The 24,146-nt window shown below is 43.7% G+C and overlaps 2 protein-coding genes across 4 annotated transcripts; one reads left to right on the top strand and one right to left on the bottom strand.

The window, feature by feature from the left end:
• Positions 1–6,284: 6,284 nt before the first annotated feature.
• On the top strand, positions 6,285–8,881 carry si:ch211-247j9.1. Its single transcript, XM_034598057.1, has 2 exons — positions 6,285–7,417; positions 8,373–8,881. Exons 1-2 carry the CDS (start codon positions 6,468–6,470, stop codon positions 8,608–8,610), a joined length of 1,188 nt encoding a protein of 395 aa, XP_034453948.1. The 5' UTR covers positions 6,285–6,467; the 3' UTR covers positions 8,611–8,881.
• Positions 8,773–23,718, bottom strand: mapk9 (mitogen-activated protein kinase 9). Of its 3 annotated transcripts, XM_034598055.1 has the most exons (13): positions 23,461–23,718; positions 21,908–22,011; positions 18,277–18,423; positions 17,431–17,560; positions 16,891–16,949; positions 16,477–16,615; positions 15,219–15,384; positions 13,585–13,656; positions 12,736–12,918; positions 12,196–12,320; positions 12,022–12,085; positions 11,178–11,249; positions 8,773–10,880 (listed from the first exon to the last, which is right to left on the bottom strand). In XM_034598055.1, exons 3-13 carry the CDS (start codon positions 18,390–18,392, stop codon positions 10,744–10,746), a joined length of 1,263 nt encoding a protein of 420 aa, XP_034453946.1. In that variant the 5' UTR covers positions 18,393–18,423; positions 21,908–22,011; positions 23,461–23,718; the 3' UTR covers positions 8,773–10,743. The 3 variants fall into 3 exon arrangements, with proteins under 3 accessions (XP_034453946.1, XP_034453945.1, XP_034453947.1); XM_034598054.1 differs by lacking the exon at positions 21,908–22,011 and having other exon boundaries at positions 23,461–23,715; XM_034598056.1 differs by lacking the exons at positions 21,908–22,011; positions 23,461–23,718 and adding an exon at positions 18,556–19,143.
• Positions 23,719–24,146: the final 428 nt, after the last annotated feature.

Genomic DNA, 24,146 nt, shown 5'->3' with positions numbered 1-24,146 from the left:
CAGACTCTTCAAAAACGCTCCCTCTCAAAGAGATCCTTGGCGGAGCGCTCCAGAGAAACCTTGAATAAGTCATCAAATCAGTGGCGTTCTCCTTTTTCACCTTGGCCCGGGTGCTGCTCTGGTTTTCTCTCGACTCGCACATACATTTTCATCCCTCTTATACGTCTGCCAGGCCTCTTTGCCCTCAGTTTATCCACATTTATCTTTTATTCTCTTTACTTTATTTCTTTATATCTCTTGCTTTCCTCCTCTCCCTCTCTCATCCATCCTTCTGAGCTTTCTTTAATAATTGTTTTATTCAGTTTCTTCTCTCACAGATTATCTCCTCCGGCCCATGAATCTGACAGCAGGACTGGAATCACATCCCGCCTCAGAGGGGATTTCCGCTTCATTTTCAGCTTGAGTAAAACCAACATCTGTCTCACTTTACTCTGTGACGACAGCTGTGAGGCTGCATGACTGTATATACAGTACAACTCATGCATCAGTTGCACGGAGCTGCAGTGAGTCATGAAGACAGGTTGGTTGTTGAAGGTGTTGCCCATCCCGTCACACTAAAGAAGTTGTTCCCATGGTTACTGTACCGAGACTGCTAATTGTCAAAATGTGTGATGCTTCATGTTGAGAAAAAAAAAATCCTGAAAAACCAATGTCTGTCGTCATATTTCTGGGCGGATAATCGCATTGCAGTGCTGCCTGTAGGATGTATAGTAAGAGCCATCTTATCCAATGTTAATGAAATGAGCTATAATCAAACTATAGAGCCTGTGGACGCGCACACGCAGGCGTCAGAAGTTGAAATGTGTCGAGGGTTTTTAATTGAGAATGCACACAGAGAGAGAGATGGTGTTAAAAAAGCAATATAATCCAATTCATCATGGCAGCAACATAACCTACCCACACATGGATACCAGTGACGCACATCTCCAGTGCAGTGTGTGAGTGGGAAGCAGCGCACATGCACGTGTTGCTCGAGGACACCTTGTTCGCGCCTCTCAAATAATCCGCTGTGTTGAATGAAGCCTTGCAGCAGTAGACAGCCACATGTTTAAAATGGATGAGAGAGAGAGGCAGAGAAACGCTCGACAACACGAAGACGAACGCCTCGGCTCAAAGAGACGTGGATTCAATTCATAATTAGAGTGAAACAAAAGTTGAACCCTGAACAATAACAGAGATAAGTTTAAGAAAACCTGATCAGCCGGAGTGATGCGTACATTCATCAGGGCATCCAGGGTCGGGGAAGGATGAGAATGATGATGAGGTGAATCACCAGCCAGTTGAGCACCCGTGTGAGATTTTGCAGCGACGTGTTGCTCACTGCAACGGTCATCAAACCACAAATGAGGGAATACCAAATAATATAACATCAGTGCTGATCCCTCCCAATGACGTCCAGACGTTTAGAGAATCTTCCCCGAGGAGCTCTGAGGCTGATCCAGAGTTTCTGCAGGTTTCAATTTAAAACGTTTTAAGATTACAATTATTGACATTTAAGATGTCCAGTACGACAGACATGAAGACATATAGGAGTTTTACAAACTATGCGTGTCATCACAACATTTCTCACATGATGGAAGTTGTGTTAAATGAAGTAAAAGTATTAAAGACCCAGTACAATCTATTTAAAAGTTTTTAAGGCCTAAAAATCTGGTGAAACATTAGACATTTTTAGACTGTTTAAGACTCTGGTGTTCTGGCAGCTCATGGAGGCCCAGCACCATTTTATGACTGGACCATATATCTGATAATCAACTAATTTCATGTGAAGAAAAATATATCAAAAACTCATTAGTCATATATATTAAAATTGTTGCATTATGTGAATCACTGACTGTGGAGTAGATTTCCAATCATTAACAACATTTGTTTTTTAACAGAGGACATGTATCAGCAGTTGGAGATAAGGGTTTAAAAGATGTGGACATTTAAGAGGCAGTGAGGGTTTAGCTAAAAGAAGGATCCAGCGTATTCAGAGCTTGATCCAGAAAAGGGAATGACAATCAAAATACATTGTCCTCTGCTACACAGAGAGAGTATCATGTTATTATAAAACATAATTACAGTTTGTTTTCTTTGTGCCTCCTTCAAAGAGAAACCCTGCTTCCTTTACTTGGCTTATGGATCCTGGCCACCTGGCCATCTATCTCACACTACAAAACTAAAGCCAAAGCATCTTGAGCGCCCCCTAGTGGCTGGCTGCAGTGTATGTCACGAACTGTTCCTCCTCCATGTTCGTGTCTGGGACGTGGGTCAAATTAAAAAGTCAAAATACACATTAAATACATTTTTCACAAAGATGGTTTCTGGTATTTTAGGTAGTTGTTATCACACTGATGTACTTGAGGCTCATGTCGAGGCTCCACCCCTTGATCGCTTCTGGCTCCGAATGTCATGATCGTGTTCGCATCTGGGATATTTTGGCTTCATTCATGGCTAATGGCAGGAAGAGGACAAGCATCGTCCATCTTTTTATGCAATCTATGATCTAATCTAATATTTGTTTGGCTCTGGTACCGAGGAGCAAAATAAACCAATCGGCGTCTCCATTTCATCCGTGATTTAGTGCACAAATGCATCATTACACATGGTCCATGTTGGATTTATTGACAACTGGATTCAAGCTTGTGTAGTGAACAGCTGTTATTACCAGAGGTAGTCAGCTACATAACAAAAGCCACTACGCTGATAAAAGCGACATGATTGAATGATAATATGATGATGACACTAACTTGCAAAATAATATCAGTTATTCTAAAAGCTTTCATGGGCATCATAACATTGAAGTGATTTTACAATGTGCGAAAAATACATTTTGAGCCAGTTCTTTTTTCCAGGCTTTGTAATGTGCTTCAGAAATCTGCAGCACATTTGGCTCTGATGCCATAACTCCATCATTTCGGTGCATCAACCAACAATTTGGTTCAAACATCATAGACATGCTGAAGGACGGATAATGTGAGTTTCAGCCTCACAGCCCTCTCACTGTATTTGAGGTATGAAAATAAAAAGACAAAAAAATATATAAACACATTCTCACCAAAATAACTGAGTGTAGGAACAGAAACCCGCACATTTGGACTCAATACAATATATTCTTTACTATTATATCGCGGATGTGCATGAGCGCTGATGTAGAAAAACAAACTTGCCTAAAAATGGTCGATGCAAAATCTCAGTAACTCACAATAGAACCAGGAACAGGTCTGTTAGCAGCCGCTGTTCCTCTGCTGAGGTGACGGCTGAAAGTGGAAGCGGAGTTGTCTCAATAAAACATGAATAAACAGCAGAGGGACGGTATAATGTCTGCAGCTTTGAAGCGCACACACAGGGAGAGGTTGGGGATCAGAGAGAACAGAGGCAGGGATGTTAATCTCTCAGAAACACACCTGCGAGCTGGAAAACAACTTCACAGGACAGACAAACGTTGGCTGCTTCATTTTCTCTCTCTCTCCTCTCGCTCTTTCACAGTCCAAACTGCTGCTTGACTTCCTGTTACTCCTACAAGCAACATCCACAGCTACACCTTTCTCTGATTTCTTTAGTTTCATAGCCAGTGAGAAATTTCAGTTTGTATCCTGGACTATATGTAAATGTTATTTTCTATATGTGTGATGTCTCTCTATGCAGCTGCACAGTAATTCAGAGAGAAGCTGGCTCGCTGTTGCCCTCGGAAGATTCGCTTCTTGCAGCAGACCCCGTCTCTTGTTAATAAGGGTCCTCATCAATTACTCCCCATCAAGATGCTTGCTAAAATAGCCACAGATCCCCTCCTCCTCCTCCTCCTCCTCTTCATCCATCCACCTTTATTATTTAGAACCGCTGGGATCTGCGTTACCATGGATTCTGTCGTTATGGCTACAAACAACTACGCAAATGTGCAGGAAGTGCACGGAGGAGAAGGGAGGGCGGCGGTGATAAGGAGTCTCGGAGGGAAGGGCTTGACCTCTGGTGGAGATCCAGCTGTGATAGGTCTCAGGGTGGGGGGGGTGGGGGGGGGGTTGTTCATCATTCATTTAAAGACAGATGAAGGTCAGGGGCAAACCCCTCAGAGGGATGTGAGAGAGATTACAGCAGATGTGTGGCATTGCAGATGGTGGTTTTCTCTCCGGTGCCTCAGTTGTTGCAGATTTCAAAGCATTCCCTGTTCTCACCTTGAGAGCTGAAACACATTTGGTACATCCAACAGGCATCGGCCACTTCAGGAAACCATCAGGAGAATTTCAGAGGTTCAAAAGCAGAGAAGTGCTTTAGGAAAACTGCATTTGAATCCTGCATTTTGTGTCTTGTCTGTCTGTGCAGCCTTGAAAGGAAACAGTGATTCACATGAGGTGGATAAGAGAGGAGTTTTTATCAGTCTTGACTATTGGACGCGCCCGTGCAGAGATGAAGTTCGCGGTGCGTCCTTGAATCGTCAGGCGTTGCCGTGACACTCCTGGAACACGTCGTTCTCAAACCAAAAGGTGGCACGTGGTTAAAAAAGACGGTTCGAGAGACGTCACTTCCTGTCGCCGTTTGACTGGAGGTGATTTGAGGACAAGATGGAGAAATGGATTGAGATGAAGAGGAGGTGATTCCTCCATGACAGCGCTCTAATGAGGGAGCTCTTCACTGAGCTGTTAGATCATTAGCGGATCAACAGGCCTCATCAGGTCAATGTAACACTGAACCTCAAACCTGAAGGGAGGAACAACCTTTGAGAAACATCCAGGTAGAAAAAAAAAAAAGTACGTGAGGCAAATATCTCTATTGAATTAAGTAAAGTACCAAATATAATTATGTTCATTTGAGCATTAAAGCTCTGAGGCATCATCCTTGTCAACAAATTCCCTTCATTTCAAACGGCTACACCACCCACTTTAAGAGGCTTTTCATAATGTTGTCTGCAGCGCCACCTTGTGGTTCAAACACACACTGGACATGAAAGTTGTGTTAGTGGGACTGAGTGAGTGTCTGAAGCTTTTGTTTATTGTGATTGTGGTGGCAGCTGATAGTGGATTATTATTATAATTAGATTGATATACAATATTCTTACTCACATAACCTACAGACGAGAAGGCCAGACTTTTTCTTTTGTATAAATCCTTTAAACATTGATCCACCTTTCCATTTGTGTTAGGAATGAATTCTCATGATTGTTGTAAATATTATTATCTTGTTGACTTGCTGCTGCAGGCGGCTTCGTTGCACTTCTGTCTTTCCTGCAGTGTTGCCTCTGGTTTTTTTTTTTGGGGGCGGGGGTAGTTTTTCCTCACTCTTGTTGAAGGTTAGGGGAGGAGGATGTCACACCTTGTTAGGCCCCAATGAGATCAAATGTGATTCCTGAATATGGGCTATACAAATAAAATTAGATTAATTGACGTTGACTCTTGATGTTAACACATCCTACAATGTTGACGCACATACAACGCATTAAAATAGAGAAGGGAAGTCAACGTCTCAAGAAAAAGACGATTGCAGAGCAAAGTCAGATTCTCCTTTTCCACCGATGCTGTTAAAGGACCAGTGTGTGATCTCTCAACATGTCTTTGTGTTTCGACAGCGCAAAAACTGATCAAGACCAATAAGACCAATCAAAACATTGTGACCACCATTTAAAAAAAAAAACCAGCTTGTGTTGTGTGAACTCTGGATGCCAAAGTGAAGCAGCAGTGGTCCGTGGAGGAGACAAACCATCTCCTTGATCTGTGGTCGTCAGCTGTAGTGCAGAACACATCAGAGGGAGGCTCACTAACAAAGCCTGTGTTGGAGCTCATGGGAGGTGAAGGACTTACAGAGTGACGTGAACACTGACGTGATGATGTGACTCGACCACGTGGAAAAGCAAACTGGTTCTCAAAGGTTTGCAAGTTGAACCAACCCAGAACCAACACTAGCACCAGTTCACCTTGGTTCAAACAGGGTAGAGTGACCCTCATGAGACGTGTGCTACTTCTTCAAATGTTTGAAGATTTGCGTTGCGTCATATATTCAGGTGTGTGGCTCGATGCGATTTACTGCACAATTGTTTATTGGGAGGATTATGTGGTTCCTTGTGAGTGTTTCACACTTTGTGCTTATGGCCACCGTCTATTTCTGTGGTTGCAGTTATATGTGACTGTCTTTAGGAATGTGCCAGACCATATTACACCCTGGTCCCTCCCTCAGACGCTGTGCTAAAGTAACAGCTGATGTCAGTGCTGCTTAAAGACACACACACACACACACACACACACACACACACACACAGTTCCTGTTGGCTACGCCCACACTACAACCTGTCTTCCATTAGACAGTAACGTCGAGGGCACAGTAGGGAGCCAGCCAAAGGGGGAGGAGGGCGGCTCCTACACCTTCCTCTCACCACGACACATCAGCACTTGACACAAGGAGGCTCCACACCACGCCTTCAGTCCCAGTTACAGCAGCCCAAGGAGGGGAGGGCAGTTATCTGGGGCACTCAGCACACCCATGTGCTTGGCTAGATCATGGAGCTGCCCTGTCTTCCCACTGAGTCCCCCACCACAGCCAGCTCCTGCTCCATGGACCCCCTGTACGACAACTGCCCACCTTTCGCCCAGCGAGGGAGGGCCAGGGTGAAGGAAATGGAGAGTAGGGTTGTGTGCCCGGCTGTAACCAGACTCCCAGGCCCTTGCAGCCCTTTGGCCGGACTGTCCCCAGCTGTGGCTGTGGTTCCCACACTGGACGGTGGGGAAAGAGCGCCTGGCGCCTGGCCAGATCATAGCTACTGCAGCTGGGGAGGGGGCCGGGGGAGACAGGGCTGGGAAGCAGAGCTGGATCAGGGCATAAACAGAGGAAGAGGAGGAGGAGAGAGAACGGGTGAGCAGGGAGGCTGTGGGGAGGACAGAGCCCATCTCTACCAGAGCCCCAATCCATCACAGAGTGAGCAGCACAGGAGTGCTCTGTCTCTGTATGATAACCTGCCTGACACTGTCACCCCTGAAAGCCTCCAGGAGGTCTTTGAGACAGAGACAAGTTTCCAGGAGCAGATGTATCGGGCATGGGCCCCTGAGCACATGCAGGGACTGATGGAGGCTGAGGGAGTGAGTGAAGAGAAGAGCCCCTGGTCCTCCTGTGAGATCATCCTCCCTGAGAGCGGTTCCATCAACCAGGACCAGAATCCAGACCAAGACAAGAAGCGTGAGCAGGAGCCAGAGCTGGACTCAGGATCCTGTGGATTTCAGCAGGCCGACCTCCAGCTCCCATCGTCACCTCACGTCCTGACAGGCAGCTCCACTCAGCTGTGTCCCACTGAGTGCCAGGCCCTGTGGCCCCCAGAGCAGCCGGCCTGGTCTCCCAGGGTGCCCCCTCCCATACCCCAGGCTGACCCGTGTGCCAGCGCCCTCCGCAGCCTCCTCACCAGCCTCCAACAGCAGATCGTCCGACAGAGGGAGGAGTACGAGGAAAGACTAATCAGGTAATATTCATTTGTATTGGTTTCAAATTTCCCTTTCAACATTCACAGTTTATTTTAATCACTTTACACGGGTTAGATAAAACCCTGTAAAAGACTGAATTTAACATGCTGTTGCTGCTGGCTTCAGTTTTACACTTTCAGTTCACTGACTTGACTGTGAGAGTCTTGCTTGTGGTGTGTTTCCAGTGAAGGGCAACCCAATGTTCCCAGGCCCAGAGCGTGTGTCCACTCAGCTGTGCTGCTCCGGTCACTGAGTCGACCCCGAGCTTCACCCTGTATCCTGTTTAGTTCCCACGGCGCCAACAGCTGCTTTCTTTACGTCTCCCAAAGACATATTTACACCTAACGTTTTTTATCAAGCACTCGGATGCATTATATTTGCTGCTTGTGTATGTATGCATGTTTTTCTGTGTATTTTCCAAGATAAACGAATTGCGTTGGTAAATAGATGGAGAAGATTGGTTTTAACAATCTAACCGTACAAATGGAAACAGCTCAAGGCGTCGGAAAGAGAGCTAATTTAAGGTTGTTTCCCTGGACCGAACACATAACTCACTCAGGATATTTTTACCTTATAGCTACCTCCATCAAGGAGGTTATGTTTTCACCCGTCTGTTTATTTGTTTGGATCACCATGACACTTGGTCTAAGGAAGTTGCATGGGTCGGGGAAGAATCCATTAAATATTAATTCAGGGGGTGAATCCAGGGATTTTATCACTTTCTTTAAAATTGCGAGATGAAGAAACACCTTCACCTTTTGCCAGGGAATGATTTGTGTAATCTGTTGCAGCTCGATTATGGACGTATGCACTCATCTGAGTCACTCTAGTAAAATAAATCTAATTGTACATTCTAACCCAAACTTTAGAGTCACCCATTCTGCCTACTTAAATGTCAAGTAACCCACCGACATATGAACCAGTAACCTTTCCTGTCTTGTCTCTCCTCATCAGCCTAGAGCAGAGAAATGAGGAGCTGCAGGTCGAGGTTGTGCGGCTGAAAACCAACCTGGTGCAGCAGCGCCACTGGTACCAGGTCATCCAGACTAAGATTGTGGAGTCGGAGAGAGCCCGGGACGCCGCAGAAACACGCAACGCAACCCTGCAGAGAGAGATGGATCAGTTCTTCGACACCTTCGGAGAACTCAACAACGAGGCCAAGAAGACAGAGTATATTGTCAAGAGCTTCTGAAGAGGAATGTGTGTGGTGTGACGACGTGAATGGTGTGTGCAAAGTGCAGGGAAAAAGGCAAGAAAGAACTTGTGCTGAGGTTTGTCTCTAGGCAGAACATTACGCTCTCTCCTTGGGAGGGATTTAAGTGATGTACAGCTATTTCTTCACTGAAAGAAAATGAATCACTGATGTCCACTTTATTAGTTGCGTAAGGGCCAAGTGATAATAACGTTGTGGTCAATGCAATCACACAGGACATCTCTGAAAATAAAAGGAGAAACAAACTGAACGAAAATGTGAGATGTACATTGTTCAATGGCGCTTTCTTTTGCAATCCTGGTAAACACACGAGACCCTCTGATCGCTGTGAAGCTCAGTCCATGTTGGATAACATGATGTGAGTGAGTGAGTTGGCCACTCCTCAGGTCATTTAAGGCATGACTGAAAGAATAAGGTCATGGTCTTTGAAAGGAAAACATGGTGCGTAAGTCCTCAGTGGCTCCGCAGTGTCGTATTTCTGCATGTCCATCACACTGTGCAATCGGTAAAAAAAAAAAAAAAGCAGCTCTGCAGTCCATTTCCAACGATCATCTTTAAAGTGTCAATCTCGAGTTGCAAGATCCAGATTTGGATTCAGGACTCACATCCTCAGTTTAAACCACAATGCCGCTGCTTCTCTGTTGCTGGGCCAACTTCCTCCACAGACACTGGCTTTCCAGACGGGGCGACTGCTGTCTTTAGGGACGACTCCAGGGAGATAAAGAGGGAGAGTGTTGCACTGTACATTTGGTAACACATACACACACACACACACACACACATATAGGCTTACAAGGCGAAAAATAAATCTTATGAATAGTATTTCAGAACCATGAACATCAAGGTACTGTAAGTAAAAGTAAACGTGATCTGAACGGATGTCTTTTTAAACAAGGACTACAGTATCTTAGAGGCATCGCGACTGCCTTCATGCAAGTTAAACACCATTATTGTTTGTGTTTTACTGCCGTGGCGTGTGTTCTACATGACGTCTGACTCATGGGTCATTTCGTTATTGTCTCGGCACTAATGGAATGGTTTAGAAAAGGTGCAGCCCATGCATTTATCCATCAACGACATTTTTTGACAAGAGGCTTGATTCCCATGGGCCTCGATGTGATCATGTGCAACATTTTGCTAGAACACAAAAATAAAAATACTACGTGTGGCTTTGAGCCTCCCCCAAACGAATAGGACTACGATAGTCTTTTGATATACACATTGATAGTAAGTACCTTATGTTCAAATCGGGATGATTGCAATATATAGCTCTACAGATATGTTGAATTTCTTAACAAAACAAGCACGCCGTATCTACTGTACTGGTAATGAAAGGGTCTACAGTCACTATGCGTGTCAGATCTTGACATCTTTACATACAGTACATTATATCAGGAAATAAAACAGTAACACTGCAACCACAACTTCCCCTGGCTGACAGGAGTAAAAGCTCAAAATCCACATCACTCAAGCCAATTCATAAAAGAAAGAACACACCACTGTGGAGATATGCAGTACTGCGAGCTAGCGAAAAGGTCGATCAAAGTTCGGATTAGTGTTTGATCCTCTGATGGACATCGGACGGTAAGTGCGATCGACTTATGGCAAGCTTTTGTTCTTATTGGCGTAACATGCATGAGAGCAGCTGGGGTCAGCACGTGTCTGCACTGAGTTGATGACAATAACCTCTGGTCTCAACTTAACATTTGCTAAAAAAATAAAACTATTAAAATACAGGCATACAAAACAAATCCACCACTGCCTCCTCCTGGTAACCTGAAAACCATTACAGGTGCATACATCAATATACTTGATCGAGTAAAACAATATCCACGAAGAAGAGAAAGAGCAACCTTTTTGACCCCAAAAAACAGCATAGATAGCTTCGACCTCTAGCTAGCAGTCCAAAACAAAGTGTGACGACGAAGAGGATGAGCCACCAGATCGTACGGGGAAAAGAAAATAGAAAAATAGACCTTTTCATTGAGGTTAAAGGGGAAAAGAAAACAGAGGAAAGGAAGGTGATGACCGGTTGATATTTAGATATCGTATATGGGAGGTGGGGGACTGAGGCAGACAGACAGGCAGACAGATGTGGCCAATGGACTGTGATCACTGACTCTCGTCCAGCGGTCCCGTCAGTGTGTCGATGCTGCTGCTGTCTGTGTCCGAGGCCAAGGTGTGCTCCGTGGACATGGACGAGATGTCGTTGGCTGAGGAGGACTGGGAGGCGGAACCTGACGCCACATCTGAGACATGACACACACACACACACACACACACACACACACACACACACACACACACACACACACACACACACACACACACACACACACACACACACACACACACACACACACACACACACACACACACACACACACACGAGGACAAGAACAATGTGGTGAAATTACAAATAACAAAATTTAATTAAGTGGATTGTCTGTCCACTATGACCCATTTCAGGAAACTTGTGTCTTGAGCTGAAGCTGCATCACTTTTATGTATAGCTGATGACAAATGAAGAAGGTGCATGTACTCACCAGAGCAATCGTCTTTCATTAGACCGTTCTTGTTCCTCTCTTCCCAGTCGATCACCTCTTCATAAATAAGTTCTGTGGAGAAAGACGTCATGTTATGACATCATGTGTTGGATTTGGGGTTGAAAAAGGTTAAACATTTGTTGCGTTTCACTATCAAAGAACGCAGCAGGAGATTGTCCATGTCAGACACATTCACAACAACAGGAAAAAGGTGGAGTCTGGATAGAGCGTGCAGGAAGCAGCAGATGACACCGGCATTGTCCCTTATCACCAAAAGCTCTCGAATCTTGTTGGCCTTTCCAAGTTGACATCGTCATCAGCATCGTCTATGCACATGGCACCTCTTTTTATCCTGAGATAGTCTTTATTCTTTTTTGTTTGTTTTACTGGGGTGTGTTAGAAACTTCATCAACATGTCCACTTGCATGCTGTGAATTTTTGGGACATTTGCCTGCTGTATTCTCATATGGGCTCACTCGGATATTTTACAGATATTCCACTAAGGGACTAGCGTGAGAAGTTAAGGAAAATGTCCAGAGCCACTGACTCTGACATTCGTGCTCTTACATACAGCCCCTCTGGAGAATTTCAGGAAAACGTGCAGTGAATGTCTGAACAGCTTAACTGAAAAGCCAATGTCTTTCTGGCATCTGGGTTTTCATGAGAAAAGTCATAAAGAACCAAGCTGACCTTTAGCTGAAACTTCTTATGCAATGGGAAAATGAAAATCTACCTACAGAAATAATAGAAACATGATTCTAAAGATTCCTGTCCATTTAATTAAAATGTAAAGGAAGTTAAACTGCACTGCTGATATGTTTCCCCAGAGGGCAGTGCATCCTACCTTTCCACTGCTCAATGGAGTGCTCTCGCTCTTCCAGCTGCTTGTCTGAAATCTGGGGTGGAGGCTGTGAAACAAAGAGAAAATACATGTGTCACACCAAGGTCACACACACAACCACTGACACTCATAGAGGGTTACACCTCGGAACTGTCTCGAATCGAAAGATCGCCTCACCGCGTCTGCTTCCCCAGGGTCGTACCACACGTGAATGTAGGGGTGGTTCAGAGCTTCTTCGACGGAGATGCGGGACTCGGGATCAATAACCAGCATTTTGGACAGCAGGTCCCGTGCTTGACCTGCTGTTATGGCAACAGAGGGAGGGCAGTGTTACTATGGAAACAGAACTATGACATCACTTCATTTGAGCGGCCTTCGTGAGAACTGATTACTTCCCCTTGTGGCATTGGGAAACATTTCTGGGAATGTCGAGATTTAATCTTGTTTCAGTGACGTGATTTCTTGATCTTAATGTCACAGATTACGGCAGAAACACGTCTGACCTGAGTCATCATTCTCTGAACTAGTGGTGCAAGAGCTCCAGTTTTCAGCCTCTTTCACTGTAATTTAGTTGGAAAATGTTTTGTTATCTAAAAAATTACTAAAAATGATGCAAACATCTACACATACAAGGCAGAGTCTTTGGTAAATAAAGAAATTGAGGGTATATTTACATTTGACGTTAAACCTGTGTATTTTAATATCCCAAATTCTTACTCTTCAGCTTGTCGTGCTCCGAGTCAGAAGGGAAGGCCCAGTCGGGGAAAAGCTCAGCAAAGCTCAAGCCGGGATACTGTGGCTTGTTCATGACATAGTTCCTCACAGTCTCCATCAGCCGGTTCATAAACTCCAGACTGGGCGTGCCCAGAACCTCTATCACCTTATTCCACTGGTCGATGTCTGGACAGTGTGTTGTTATGGAAAAACCCTGCTGCAGTACTGCATTATGGATATATACGCATTTGAGTTTATGTGAAGAACATATGAAAAGGCAGAGAATCTTGTGTCAGTGAGAGAAAAAAAGCAATAAAAATACAGATGTACCAACAGTCAGGAAGCCTGCGGATTTACCACTGCAGTAAAAATGTTATTACTTCCACAGATGAAAACCAATCTGCCCCAGAACCAGATTGTGTTACGCATCCATTCTCTGCCACTCAGGTGCGAATGGACAGTAACACTGAAAAAGAGATGGTAAGTGAAGTAATGAAATGTAATCAAACCCATTAGACACCGCTAATATAAATGCAAATCATCTCAAGAGCTTAAGTTTGATTCCCTGTTTCAATTAAAAGGTGATTGCAGATATCTGGACAGAAGAATAATCACTGAAGAGGAGAGGAAACAAAGAGAGCTCTCTGTGTAAAACGAGGTCTGCTGGAAAACTTGAGTCATCCCATTCGACAGATAAAGCTCAGAGGACATGATGAGGGAAACGTCTCGACAGAGAAAGTGTGCAGGGGTAACTATAAGAAAAGAAAGTGATCAAGATGAAAGAGATATTTTATGCTGAATGGGGGTTTGATGGAGGGTGAACAATGTGGGACAGAGAGCTGTGAAGGATACGGTCAGTGCCCTGGAAGATCACGCTGCCCTTTACCATTTCTCCCATGATACACCCCACTGACCAGATGTCCACTGGAAACAGAGAACAAACACACACATGCACAGAGGGTATTAAAAAAACTGATCACATAAAAACCACACAGTATAATTCTCATTAAATGCACAGTAAAACAACATGAAGGCTACGGGGGGAGCAACCTGCCCCGTGGTTTAAATTTGAACGACAAACATTGAAATGCAGAAGAGCAGCTCTTGATATTTGGGTCTATCCTCTGGCTTCTCCACGGCTGGACATTTTGATCATATTCTTCTTACGGCTGACTTTCTTTTCTCTCTCTGGCTGCAGAACAAGACGCAGGCTTCCAGGCCTTTCTCCTCGGCTCTCTGCTTATCAGTTTACACAGCTGTTGCTCCCTGCCTCACTTTTCCCTGTGTGTGAGTGTGTGCGCTCAGCGGCGTAGCCCGAGTCGACTGTTTGCTTCAGAGCATTAATATGTGGCGAATCGCCATCCACTCCTCTCTTCCCTCCATTTTACCACTGAAGCAGAAAGCTCTCTGCGCTCTGCATCATTACAGAGGACTTAAGATTGAGTCTTTGATGCATGAGTCTTAACTTGAAACTTTGGACAGGTTACACTGATCATTGCATTATGTTTGTGTTGTAGGCCAAATACTTCCCTCTCAGATTAGGTCACAATGAGGCCTGATTAGTGTTTCATGTTTGTAATCCCACACAAAGAAATAGACAAATGACAAGTCTGACAAAAGACATAATTTGGAGAAAAACAGTTTGACAGATTTAGGCTTCTCTTTCGCTATTGGCTGAAATTCGCTAATTGAAGAAATACATTATTCCTGATTTAAAAACCCTGCAACTATGTGTTGAGTGTCTTCTGTCTCTTCTTGGTGTTGACAAAGATGTAGTCCTTTCAGGGGAGGAGAGATCATTTCGGCCATTATGCAGCCGACAGACCACAGGTCCACTGTATTCAGAGTAGTAGCATAATGCAGGCATTCACTCATAAAAAAAACAGTGGACGACCAACTAGAGCATAACTGGATCAAAGATTTCACACTGTGTATTATAAGAGAACAATAAACAAACTCATCCTTCTTGACAGCCTGCTCCATCTGTTCAACTCTGATATGCTCCTTCTAACTCAAACGCTGTTGTGAAAAGCAAACAATCAAATCTATGTTGTCATAAATCTGTTTCTAAATCACATCATGTTTCCTCTGCATTATGCTCTGTAATATATTTTTGTAAACAATCTGATATATATTTAAGAATTAAATTCATGTATGAGGAGCCAGTATCAACCATCGACTGTATATAAATATGGAGATGTCTCCAATTCCTCCCAAGATCCAGAAATGAAGCCAAAACACCCCGGATTCGAATGCTGCCATCTTGTGCTTTAAGAGCCCGCGTCTGTGCAGTAGCGATCGGGGGATGGAGCTTGACCAATCGTGAGTCAGTCTGAGCTGTCAATCATAACCCTTCAACGTGATTTATAGCATCAAATAACCAAACCAGAAAAACATGAACACATGAACATACATCACACTATCTAAAATCTCAGAAAGCATCTTTGAGATAAATAAAATAAAACTGCTGTTCTGAGACTGCTCACCATTCTCCTTATACTTCATGCCTAGAATGACCTCTGGGGCACGGTAGTATCTGGTTACCACATAGGGGGTCATCATGAAGTTAGTGCAAGCCGTCCGTGCCAGGCCAAAGTCCAAGATCTTCAGAGTGCAATCTGACTTCACCACAATGTTGCTGGGCTTCAGATCCTGAGGGGAGAGAAACTCTATAAATCTATAGAAATATACACAAACAAAGACATTGTCCCTGACGTGTGTATTTGTACACAGATGGGAGATGGCGAAAGATAAGAAGGGGCACAATGGACGGAGCAGTCTCTCGGTCTCCAGCCCCTATATTACTGCCACCTTCTGAACTGTGTGGAGCACTTGCGTGATTAAACTTGACTTCAGAAGAAAAACAAACATGCAGGAGGACTGACGTTGTGTGTTCTGTTTTGCAGCGAAAATACAAAACAAACTATGGATTATTTTTCAGGCCCTGGATATTAGAAAAATCCCAATCAACTTTATTGATTTTGCAATTAAGTATAGAATGTTAAGTCTTGGGTTGATTACATGCATAACACTGCTACATTTTACTTTTGCAGGGGTTCAGAGTGTTAAAGCACATAAACTAGCTCGAGCTGCTTTCAGACTTGGACTGAGGTCTGGACATTTTCCTAAAATTTATTTTCCAGAGAGGTTGTATTGGAACTTTTACCAGCTCAGTGGCTGTGGGGGGCATGATGGATGGTGAAAACATTTTGCTGTAAAAGCCCAAACACATTCATGAAGACCTTGTGGGGACACGATGGTTACAGGCACAAAGAAAAGTTTCTCTATCATTATTCCCCTATTGTTTTAAAGCATCGGCCTGAGGATAATAAATGTACATGCATAGCCCATCGCAAATTGTTATGGAAAGCTAAAAATGGATTTAAATTAACGACTCATTAAAACTACTCGTTTTCCTTAATGAGTAATCTGCTGTTCGTCAGCCAGCACTTGACTCGCTCAGTGTGACACCCCTCAATTTCCTTCCCCCTTCAGACTGATCTCATTGACGGCCTCTCTGGAATCCAAATGATGGAAATGTATCACAGCGATGGAAAACTTTAATCTCTGTAGCTAATGAGCAAACTAATTCATTGTTTGTTGTGGTTACAGGTGCAAACAGAACATGCTTTTGACCAAACTTATATCGTGAGCCTGATATTAAGTAACTATATTTCAGCAGTGTTTAAAAAATGTATTGTTATTAACTATTTCCCACCCAGCACAATTATTCCTTGTCCTTACCCTATGGATGATGCCAGCAGAGTGTAAGTGTCTGATGCCACAGAGGATCTGGTAGAGCAGGTAGGACATCCTCTCATGGTCCAGGTCCATGTGGATCACCTGGCATAGGCTGGCATCCATCAGCTCCATCACCAGATACCTGACAGTGGAGGAAGGAATTATAAACAGTCACGTATTTATTAAAGTACAAGGTAGACAACAGGAGAAATAGACACAAACACCAGGAGAATGAAAACGCAGTAAAGAAGCACTTAACTGAACAGTGCCAGAAGCATATAAACAGTTAATATAGAGAGCAAATACTGTGACACTGACGCAGAGCAGTAGTAGACACTGACAAGTAAATAGTAGGATTCACTTCAGTTAAGATCGCCGAATGTGTAAAAGAAACTAAAAAACTCCAGTGCCACTCACAGATCCTGGAATTCCTCCAGGGACTTCTGAGGCGTGAACACATTGATCAGACGGATGATCTGCGAGCAGAAAGACAGGCCATTAGTCCACTCTGTTACTCTCCCAGCTCCATCCACTTCACTGTGGAGAGCTCGACAACAGAGGGCAGAGCACTAAGAGGGTTTGTCTGGATCCCCTCACTCAGAGCAGGAAACTTTATCGCCACTGCAGAGAGCTAACTCTCTTTGTTCTGTTGACTGAAGTTTTGTTTTTCCGTTTTCTTAATTTAACACACAAAGCTGTAGGCGTTGGCTGCCAGTCACTCCCCCCTGCCCGACTCCAAATCACATAAGAAGGATCCTATTTTTGGCTTTGGAGTAGATGTGACCATGAACTTTCCATCTTTTAACCATGCTGTATAATTCATTTTATAAAAAACACCTTTAATGATTTATTACAGCTCTTAACATCTATGTCAAATATAAAGCACACATACCAGCACATAGAAAAAAGAAGAGTCTCATAAATTAAATTTATAAATTAAATCATCATCAGCCTTACATTTTTGTGGTTGACACATTTGAGCAGCACCAACTCCCTGTAGGCCCGCTTAGCATGGGTCTGGTTCTGGAAGGGTCGACACAGCTTTTTCACAGCAACAGGTATACTAAGGACTGTGTCCAGAGCAGAGCTGCACACACATCATATGCACAAAGGAGGGAAGATGAAAAGACAAAGGAAGAAAGTTAATACATCTTACAGAGATTGATTTTCCCTTATCACTTTAAACAATAAGAGCAGATGCAGAAAAATACAAATCAAAAGAATCGGAACAGCAAAGAGACTTCACTCAATTGCACTGCTATGGACAATACTCAATTTACGACAATACGTAATTTTCAAGCAAATTTCTCTGCAGCAATTTCCCAATTTTTCCAGCTTTCTAATCCAATGCTGTAATTTTAGTCTCAGGGTGGAGCTCAGGAAAAGCTGATCAAGTATCCAAAAATGGAAAGAGCTCATCGTGAATGTGCTACCGATAAAATTAGATATCATGAGCAAGCAGAAATCTTGCCTTCATGCTGGTACCAGAGAACAGATCAGTGCACAAACCATTGTTGGTGCAATTATATCCAAAGCAAACATCATGGTGCGTTTGGGGAGAAGGGATAGTGGGGCATGCCAAAAGCTTGGAGATTAGCCACACACCATTGCAAACAAATCCTCTGGGGACTATGAAAATGCATTTTAAATTCCCACTGTTGGTAAAATAAAGAGGTCTGATCTGTGAACTTCTTAGTGTTTACTTTACTAAGGCAGCAACTGCTTTATCTATGTAATTCGGAGAAGTCTGATTTAACAAAACCCCAGGCTATTAACACAACAAACAGGAGTACAGCCTCTCACCAGACGATGCCCTGGGCCCCAGAACCGATTGCGCGGAGCTGCTGGAAGCGTTTGAGTACGGTGAAGGTGGAGTCCCCCACCTGAACGCTGTAGAACTGGCCCTCTGCCTCACTCATCCTGCTGAACACTCAGGACCACCAGCACTGTCTGCAGGGGGTCAACAACACACGCAACATTAATATAGAGAAGAAGAATAAAAGACACAGATAAACAAACAAATCCCCAAATTGTGCGACAGAATAGTGAACGAGTTATACCACATCATAACACCATTATTACACTGTTAAGAAACCCGAGCCCCTTTCTCAGTCCACTGAATCACTCAGATGAGCCTCAGTGAGTCAGTCCCTGGCATCTCTCCCTTCATTTTCAGCACTGTCTAAAGCCGACCAATCCGCCGCCGCTTTTGTCCGCTGCCCAGTTTGCTCATCTGACAAAGGTACCGGCGCTGCAGCTGAAGTCGAGGCTGTAAATGCTTTGGCGAGTGTGTAGTGGAGAACAGAGGCAGCTGACAGCTTGGAGTTCCTGAGGCTCTCACCGCCATCTTCAAACTCCCACTGACACGCTCATACATAACGCACACATACACACTTATTTAGACAACGTTTAGCTAGAGCATGGTTATTATTCTTTCATCTGCAACCAGCTACCATGTGCATATACAGCCATCCGCAGAGGATGAGCATGTGCTAATTGAAACATGTTATTAGATGTGTTATGCCAATAGTGTTTATTAAAAAAATATGGCAGTGTTAGCAATGATTCCTCAGGAACAGGAGGATGAGCCTTTGCCAGGGTTTGAGTGTGTGGGCGAGGACACACAATTGTATAGCCATGCAAGTAGCAACACAATGAGTAGTCACTGCTGTTTGTCATTCCCTCAGTGAACAGCCACACGTTGGAGTCCGATATTTTAGTCTTTTCTTTTTGATAAGTGCTCACTGGTTTTCATGGTCAAGGAGACAATATGCCAAAAAAAAAATAATAATAAAGCAGCAAGGGATATGTTGAGATGGAGTAGAGCTAGAAAAGTCTCGGTTTTCACACCATGATGAAAAGACCTGTAGTGTGTGAGCAGCTGTCAGATGACAGACTCGAGTGATATCAACCTTAAGTCTAGTCTGGTCGATACGTAGAGATTTCATTTATTTTAACACTGGTTTTAGAATTTATTATTCCATTCTTTGTAAAGGCCTGTATTTTATTAATGTTACATATTCTGTGATGTATTTTAAGTGTTTGTATAATTTCTTCTCGTCTATGTTTGGGTGAGCTCACCAGGACAAATTCCTATCAAGTCTGTTGATATGGTAATTAAGAAATGAGTCTTAAATCTGAATGGAGTAATAAAAAGATTGTTATTGGAAAAAATTGAAATATTTCTCATTATACACTGAATTATTTTGAAAGTTTAGTTATATATATTTTCATAATTTGACAATGAATTATCTCGTCATTAATTAATCACTGATAAGAAAATATAAATAGTTTAAGATTTTTTGTAATTGTAGAAGTACAGTTGTTAAAGCCTCAATAATTTGTTAGATTCTTCTTGGCAAGTTCTCAGACAGGACACCAAAAAACTCTGAACATTTAATAGTGAAATGATCCTTCAATATCCAATACTTCATTTTATTGTATTGGACATTTTTATTTGCTCATTCCCATTCTTTTTATTAAAATGTTAATATAACAGTGATTCTATAAGTGAATGATGAAGATGGGACTAATGAGGTAGTAGATTGAAAATAATAACAATCATGTTTATCATGTTGTCAAGTCTGTCACAAAAATGATTTACTGAACTCTCATGTCCACTCATCAAACACATACCTTTAGCATGTGCTATCAGATTTGATGTTTGTATGCGTTTCATCTTCCTAAACCAACATGGTCTCTGCCCAACATCTTAGGTTTGTGTGTATCTCCTCAGTGGGGTTTTTTCTGAATTTTTGGTTTCTTTATAACAAGGTTTCTTTTTTTCTTGAATGTGTCATCTTTTCCCTTTTCTGTGCAGCTTTGTAAATGCACAAACACTGGGAGAGAAATATGCCTTCAGATGTAGGAGGTGTGGGTCTGCAGCTCAACCATTACTCAGATGAAAAATGAATCCTTCTCCTCACTCTCTACTTTCATCCTGTGCCTCCCTGGTTTCTTCTCCTTCTCACATGTACATCCAACTGACTCTCACTCTACACCCAAGGGGGGGGGGGGGGGGGGGGGGGGGGGGGGGGGGGGGGGGGGGGGGCTGCAAAGACCTTCACTCCATGCTTCTCTCACTCTTTCCGATTTCCTTGACTTTGTCTTCCTCTCTTTTATGCTCCTGACATTCCCTCACTCTTTTCTGTCTTTTTGTTTTGTCTTCCCCGTGGTCTCATCAAGGATATGTCCACTGAGGGACTGAATGTCCTGTCAGTCATATTTTTGATGAATATTATGCAGGTAGAGTTTTCCTCATATGATTACATACAAATGTAAGTGCTGGTACAGAGGAAACATGCTGGATTAGAATAAAAGTTTCCTTTGACATGCATCGTGGATTCAACACAGCACGTGATCACCTCATACAATCAATATCCAACAATAACTGGCATTTTTACCTTAAAGTGCATCGCTTCAAAACACACATCAATCTAAAGAACACTGTGGAGGCTTCATTAATCATCACTATAAGCCATTTCAGCAACAACTGACAGCCAGTATTACTATCTTTCACTTTATGTTAAGATTGGGGCCTAAAATATGAACTAAATGTGTAGTTGACTCAGCACATATTCACAGACACTGACAGGAAACGATTGAAGAAACTGTGTGTGAGCTCAGAGTAACAGACACAAGAGCAGACACGTGTTATTGCTCAGGTCGGCAGGAACAGAGGAAACCCAGAAACCGACAGTCAATTGTAAAATCATGAGGTTTGTGTTAACAATTACTTAAACCTAATATATATCACAGTAAACTTACAGGAAAACTGCCCAGTGATCTGCCACTATATTCGGTACAGTAGCCTCTGATTGTTCATTTCCTCAGAACGCTGGGATTAACTCGTCTCTGCTTCCCAAACACCATTAAGGCCTCATGCTAGCATTTCCCCTGCAAAGACAAACCTGGCCAGTGTTTTCTATGTCGAGCTAGTTGCTCCCTCTCCAGGAACATTATTGATCCAGTCTCGTTTATATTTAGCTACAGAGATTCACTGCAGATTTGATTAGAAGAGGAAGTTTTTCATAATTTGATTTCAAGATTACATTAAGTTTTATTATCTCTGCCAAGGAGGTTATGTTTTCACCCCTGTCCATTTTTAGTTGGTTGGTTGGTTTGTAAGCAAGATTACACAAAATCCACTGAATGGATCACCATGAAACTAGGTGGATGGAAGCACACTGGGTCGTGGATGAACCCTAATTTATACGTTTGGTGCGGATCATTGTGAGATTTTCCACATTTTAATGGACTTCTCCGAAAATAAGTCATGGGGGAAAAATCTGGCATATTTGGGGAACTGATGTTTATGAGAGTGTGAAACTTGAGATCCAAATAAGAATCTGTATCAACTAAATTTGATTCAAAAGATCATCATTTTGTTCAGATAGGATTTTGTTTCTTTAGGCGAGTTGATACAACTAGTGACCTTCGCACAAACTTCACCATCCTCAACTCCCAGCACATCATGGTGACAACTGTCCAGTCCAGTCCAGTCCAGTGCAGCCTTGGGGTCACAACGCGGCCGTGGCTCTGAGCAGAGAGCTGGATGGAAGTCAGTGAGCTGACTACGATATCAGATTAGCATGGCCTGAAGACTCGGCATCTCAGCACGATGAGTTACAAAGCGCACACACAGCCGGAACTGGCAAAACCCATTCTACTGTATGTGGCTGCTGCACTGGAGATGTGAGCTACAGCTGCAAGATGACAACTGTTTTCAAGAGAATGAAGGTGGTAAAGGGACGGCCTACTCACCACTACGCCGATGGACGGGTGGGTGAAGGGTTTGAGTCCACACAACACGTTTGGAGTCTCAGGGGTTGCAGCCAATCCAATGCGATTGAAGTAAATGGTGACCAATTGTGGTGTCATCCAAGTGTTAGTGTTTACACCATGTTTTTAGTCTAAATGTCCACTTGGATCACAGCGGACATTTAGGCTTAAAACATGGTGTATATGACCTCGTTTCGAGTCAAATTTGAATGTTGGGGCTTACCGAAAACTGGGATGACACCACAGGAGCAGTTTGGAGGCATGTTGTGTTTTTTTCTGTTGTTTTTTTACGTTTGACCAATTGGTCACCATTTACTTCAATCGTATTGGATTTGGCTGCAACGCTGGTTACCCCTGAAAAGTGTTTTGTGGACTCAAACACTTCGCCCACCACCTCCATCGGCATAGTGGTGAGTGGATAATGAGTGAATCTTTGGGTGAACTATCCCTTTAAATGGAAAACAATGCAAGTAGCCCCGTGAACACTCCTGCTATCCTTGTTATGTATGTATATATAAATGTATATAAATATACATGCGTGATCCCACAGTGCTGGAGGCGAACTCAACCCCTGCCCATCTGTTTGCGTTGACATGCTTCAGGCTGCAGCCGTGACAGATGCCGTGTGGTGTGTTGTGTTGACGAGCTGAAACTTGCCCCGGGTGAACCAGGCCACACGAACTACACGGAGGTGAAACACAGCACGAGCCTCCACCACATCCAAACCCTGCGTGACTGGTGGAAGTGAGGGTACTGGTTTATAAAAGCCGCTGACACCGGGCCTACAGACATGTCAGTCCTTCAGCTAACGGTGCAGGTCTGTGGGTAAGTTCACTGACTTGACACTCCTCAGATGCAACGTGTAAGAGGGGGGGGGGGTCTATTTTTTTTTTTTTTTATTTCCACACGCAGCCTGTCTACTCAGAGGTATGAAGTCACCGCCGCCGCTGCAGCACCGCTGGCACAGTGAGGAGTCGCCGGTTCACGCAGCAGGAGTCACGCCGACATGAACGCCGGTTAAATCCACCTCGTCTCTGGGAGGTTACAAAGTTACCGAGGCCCGCTACTCTTCCCCCCCACCCCCCACTCCTCCCGTCACTTCTGCCGGCAGCAATGCGGTAGTCGGGCCGGGGCTGAACTGGGAGCTCGGACGGACCAACGGACTGGCAGAGGAAGCGGCGGCGGCGGCGGAGGCGGCAGACTTACCTTCTCCCTTCGCCGTCCCCAGGCCACTGCCGAGCATCTAAAACACGGTTCAAACACTCTCCACGTCTCCCGGGCACATGCGACACTCGGGGGAAGTTGAGCGGAAGGAGCCGGCGCTGCTGTCGGGACACGGAGCGCTTCCTCCCGGCTGCTCGGTAACTCCAGCGGCGGCGCGGAGGGTCGGGGTGGTGCGGAGGAAGGCGACGTCACGACAGGCGCAGCGCGAGCAGGCGGGTGATGTCATCGCGCAGAGTTGACGCTGGCGCAAACTTTTTTTTTCTCCCCCCCCAAAAAGAAACTTTTCTTTATTTCAGCAAATCAAACGTGGTTTTATCATCTGATCATTCACTTAAGTATGTGAAGTAATACAACACAAAATACTTACATATTAAATACAGAGTACTTCTTACAGCATCAAAAATATTTACACATGCAGCAGAATGACCCCTCATATATTATTCTGTAGCGTATTGGATTATTATTATTAATAATAATAATAATGGTGCAGAAAATATTAAGATATTCAAAAGTAGCCTACCAACACCAGCCCATTAAAATACTCCAATTATCACAGGCTATAATAAAAAACTACATATAAAATGTAAAAAGTACTCAAAGCTTAAATATCCCCATGTGAGTACTATCATTATTTATATTTTATAATTATTATTATTATTATTAGTAGT

The sequence above is a fragment of the Hippoglossus hippoglossus genome, chromosome 10 (genome assembly GCF_009819705.1).
Source record: "Hippoglossus hippoglossus isolate fHipHip1 chromosome 10, fHipHip1.pri, whole genome shotgun sequence".
Lineage (NCBI taxonomy): Eukaryota > Metazoa > Chordata > Actinopteri > Pleuronectiformes > Pleuronectidae > Hippoglossus > Hippoglossus hippoglossus.
This window is presented reverse-complemented; position numbering and strand designations above follow the sequence as displayed.

Coding starts and splice junctions, on each gene's coding strand:
- si:ch211-247j9.1 (XM_034598057.1), top strand. CDS start 6,468: ATGGAGCTGCCCTGTCTTCCCACTGAGTCCCCCACCACAGCCAGCTCC. Junction 7,418..8,372: donor TACGAGGAAAGACTAATCAG/GTAATATTCATT, acceptor TCTCCTCATCAG/CCTAGAGCAGAGAAATGAGG.
- mapk9 (XM_034598055.1), bottom strand. CDS start 18,392: ATGAGTGAGGCAGAGGGCCAGTTCTACAGCGTTCAGGTGGGGGACTCC. Junction 17,561..18,276: donor GGGGCCCAGGGCATCGTCTG/GTGAGAGGCTGT, acceptor ATGTGTGTGCAG/CTCTGCTCTGGACACAGTCC. Junction 13,657..15,218: donor CATGAAGTATAAGGAGAATG/GTGAGCAGTCTC, acceptor CTCTGTTTCCAG/TGGACATCTGGTCAGTGGGG.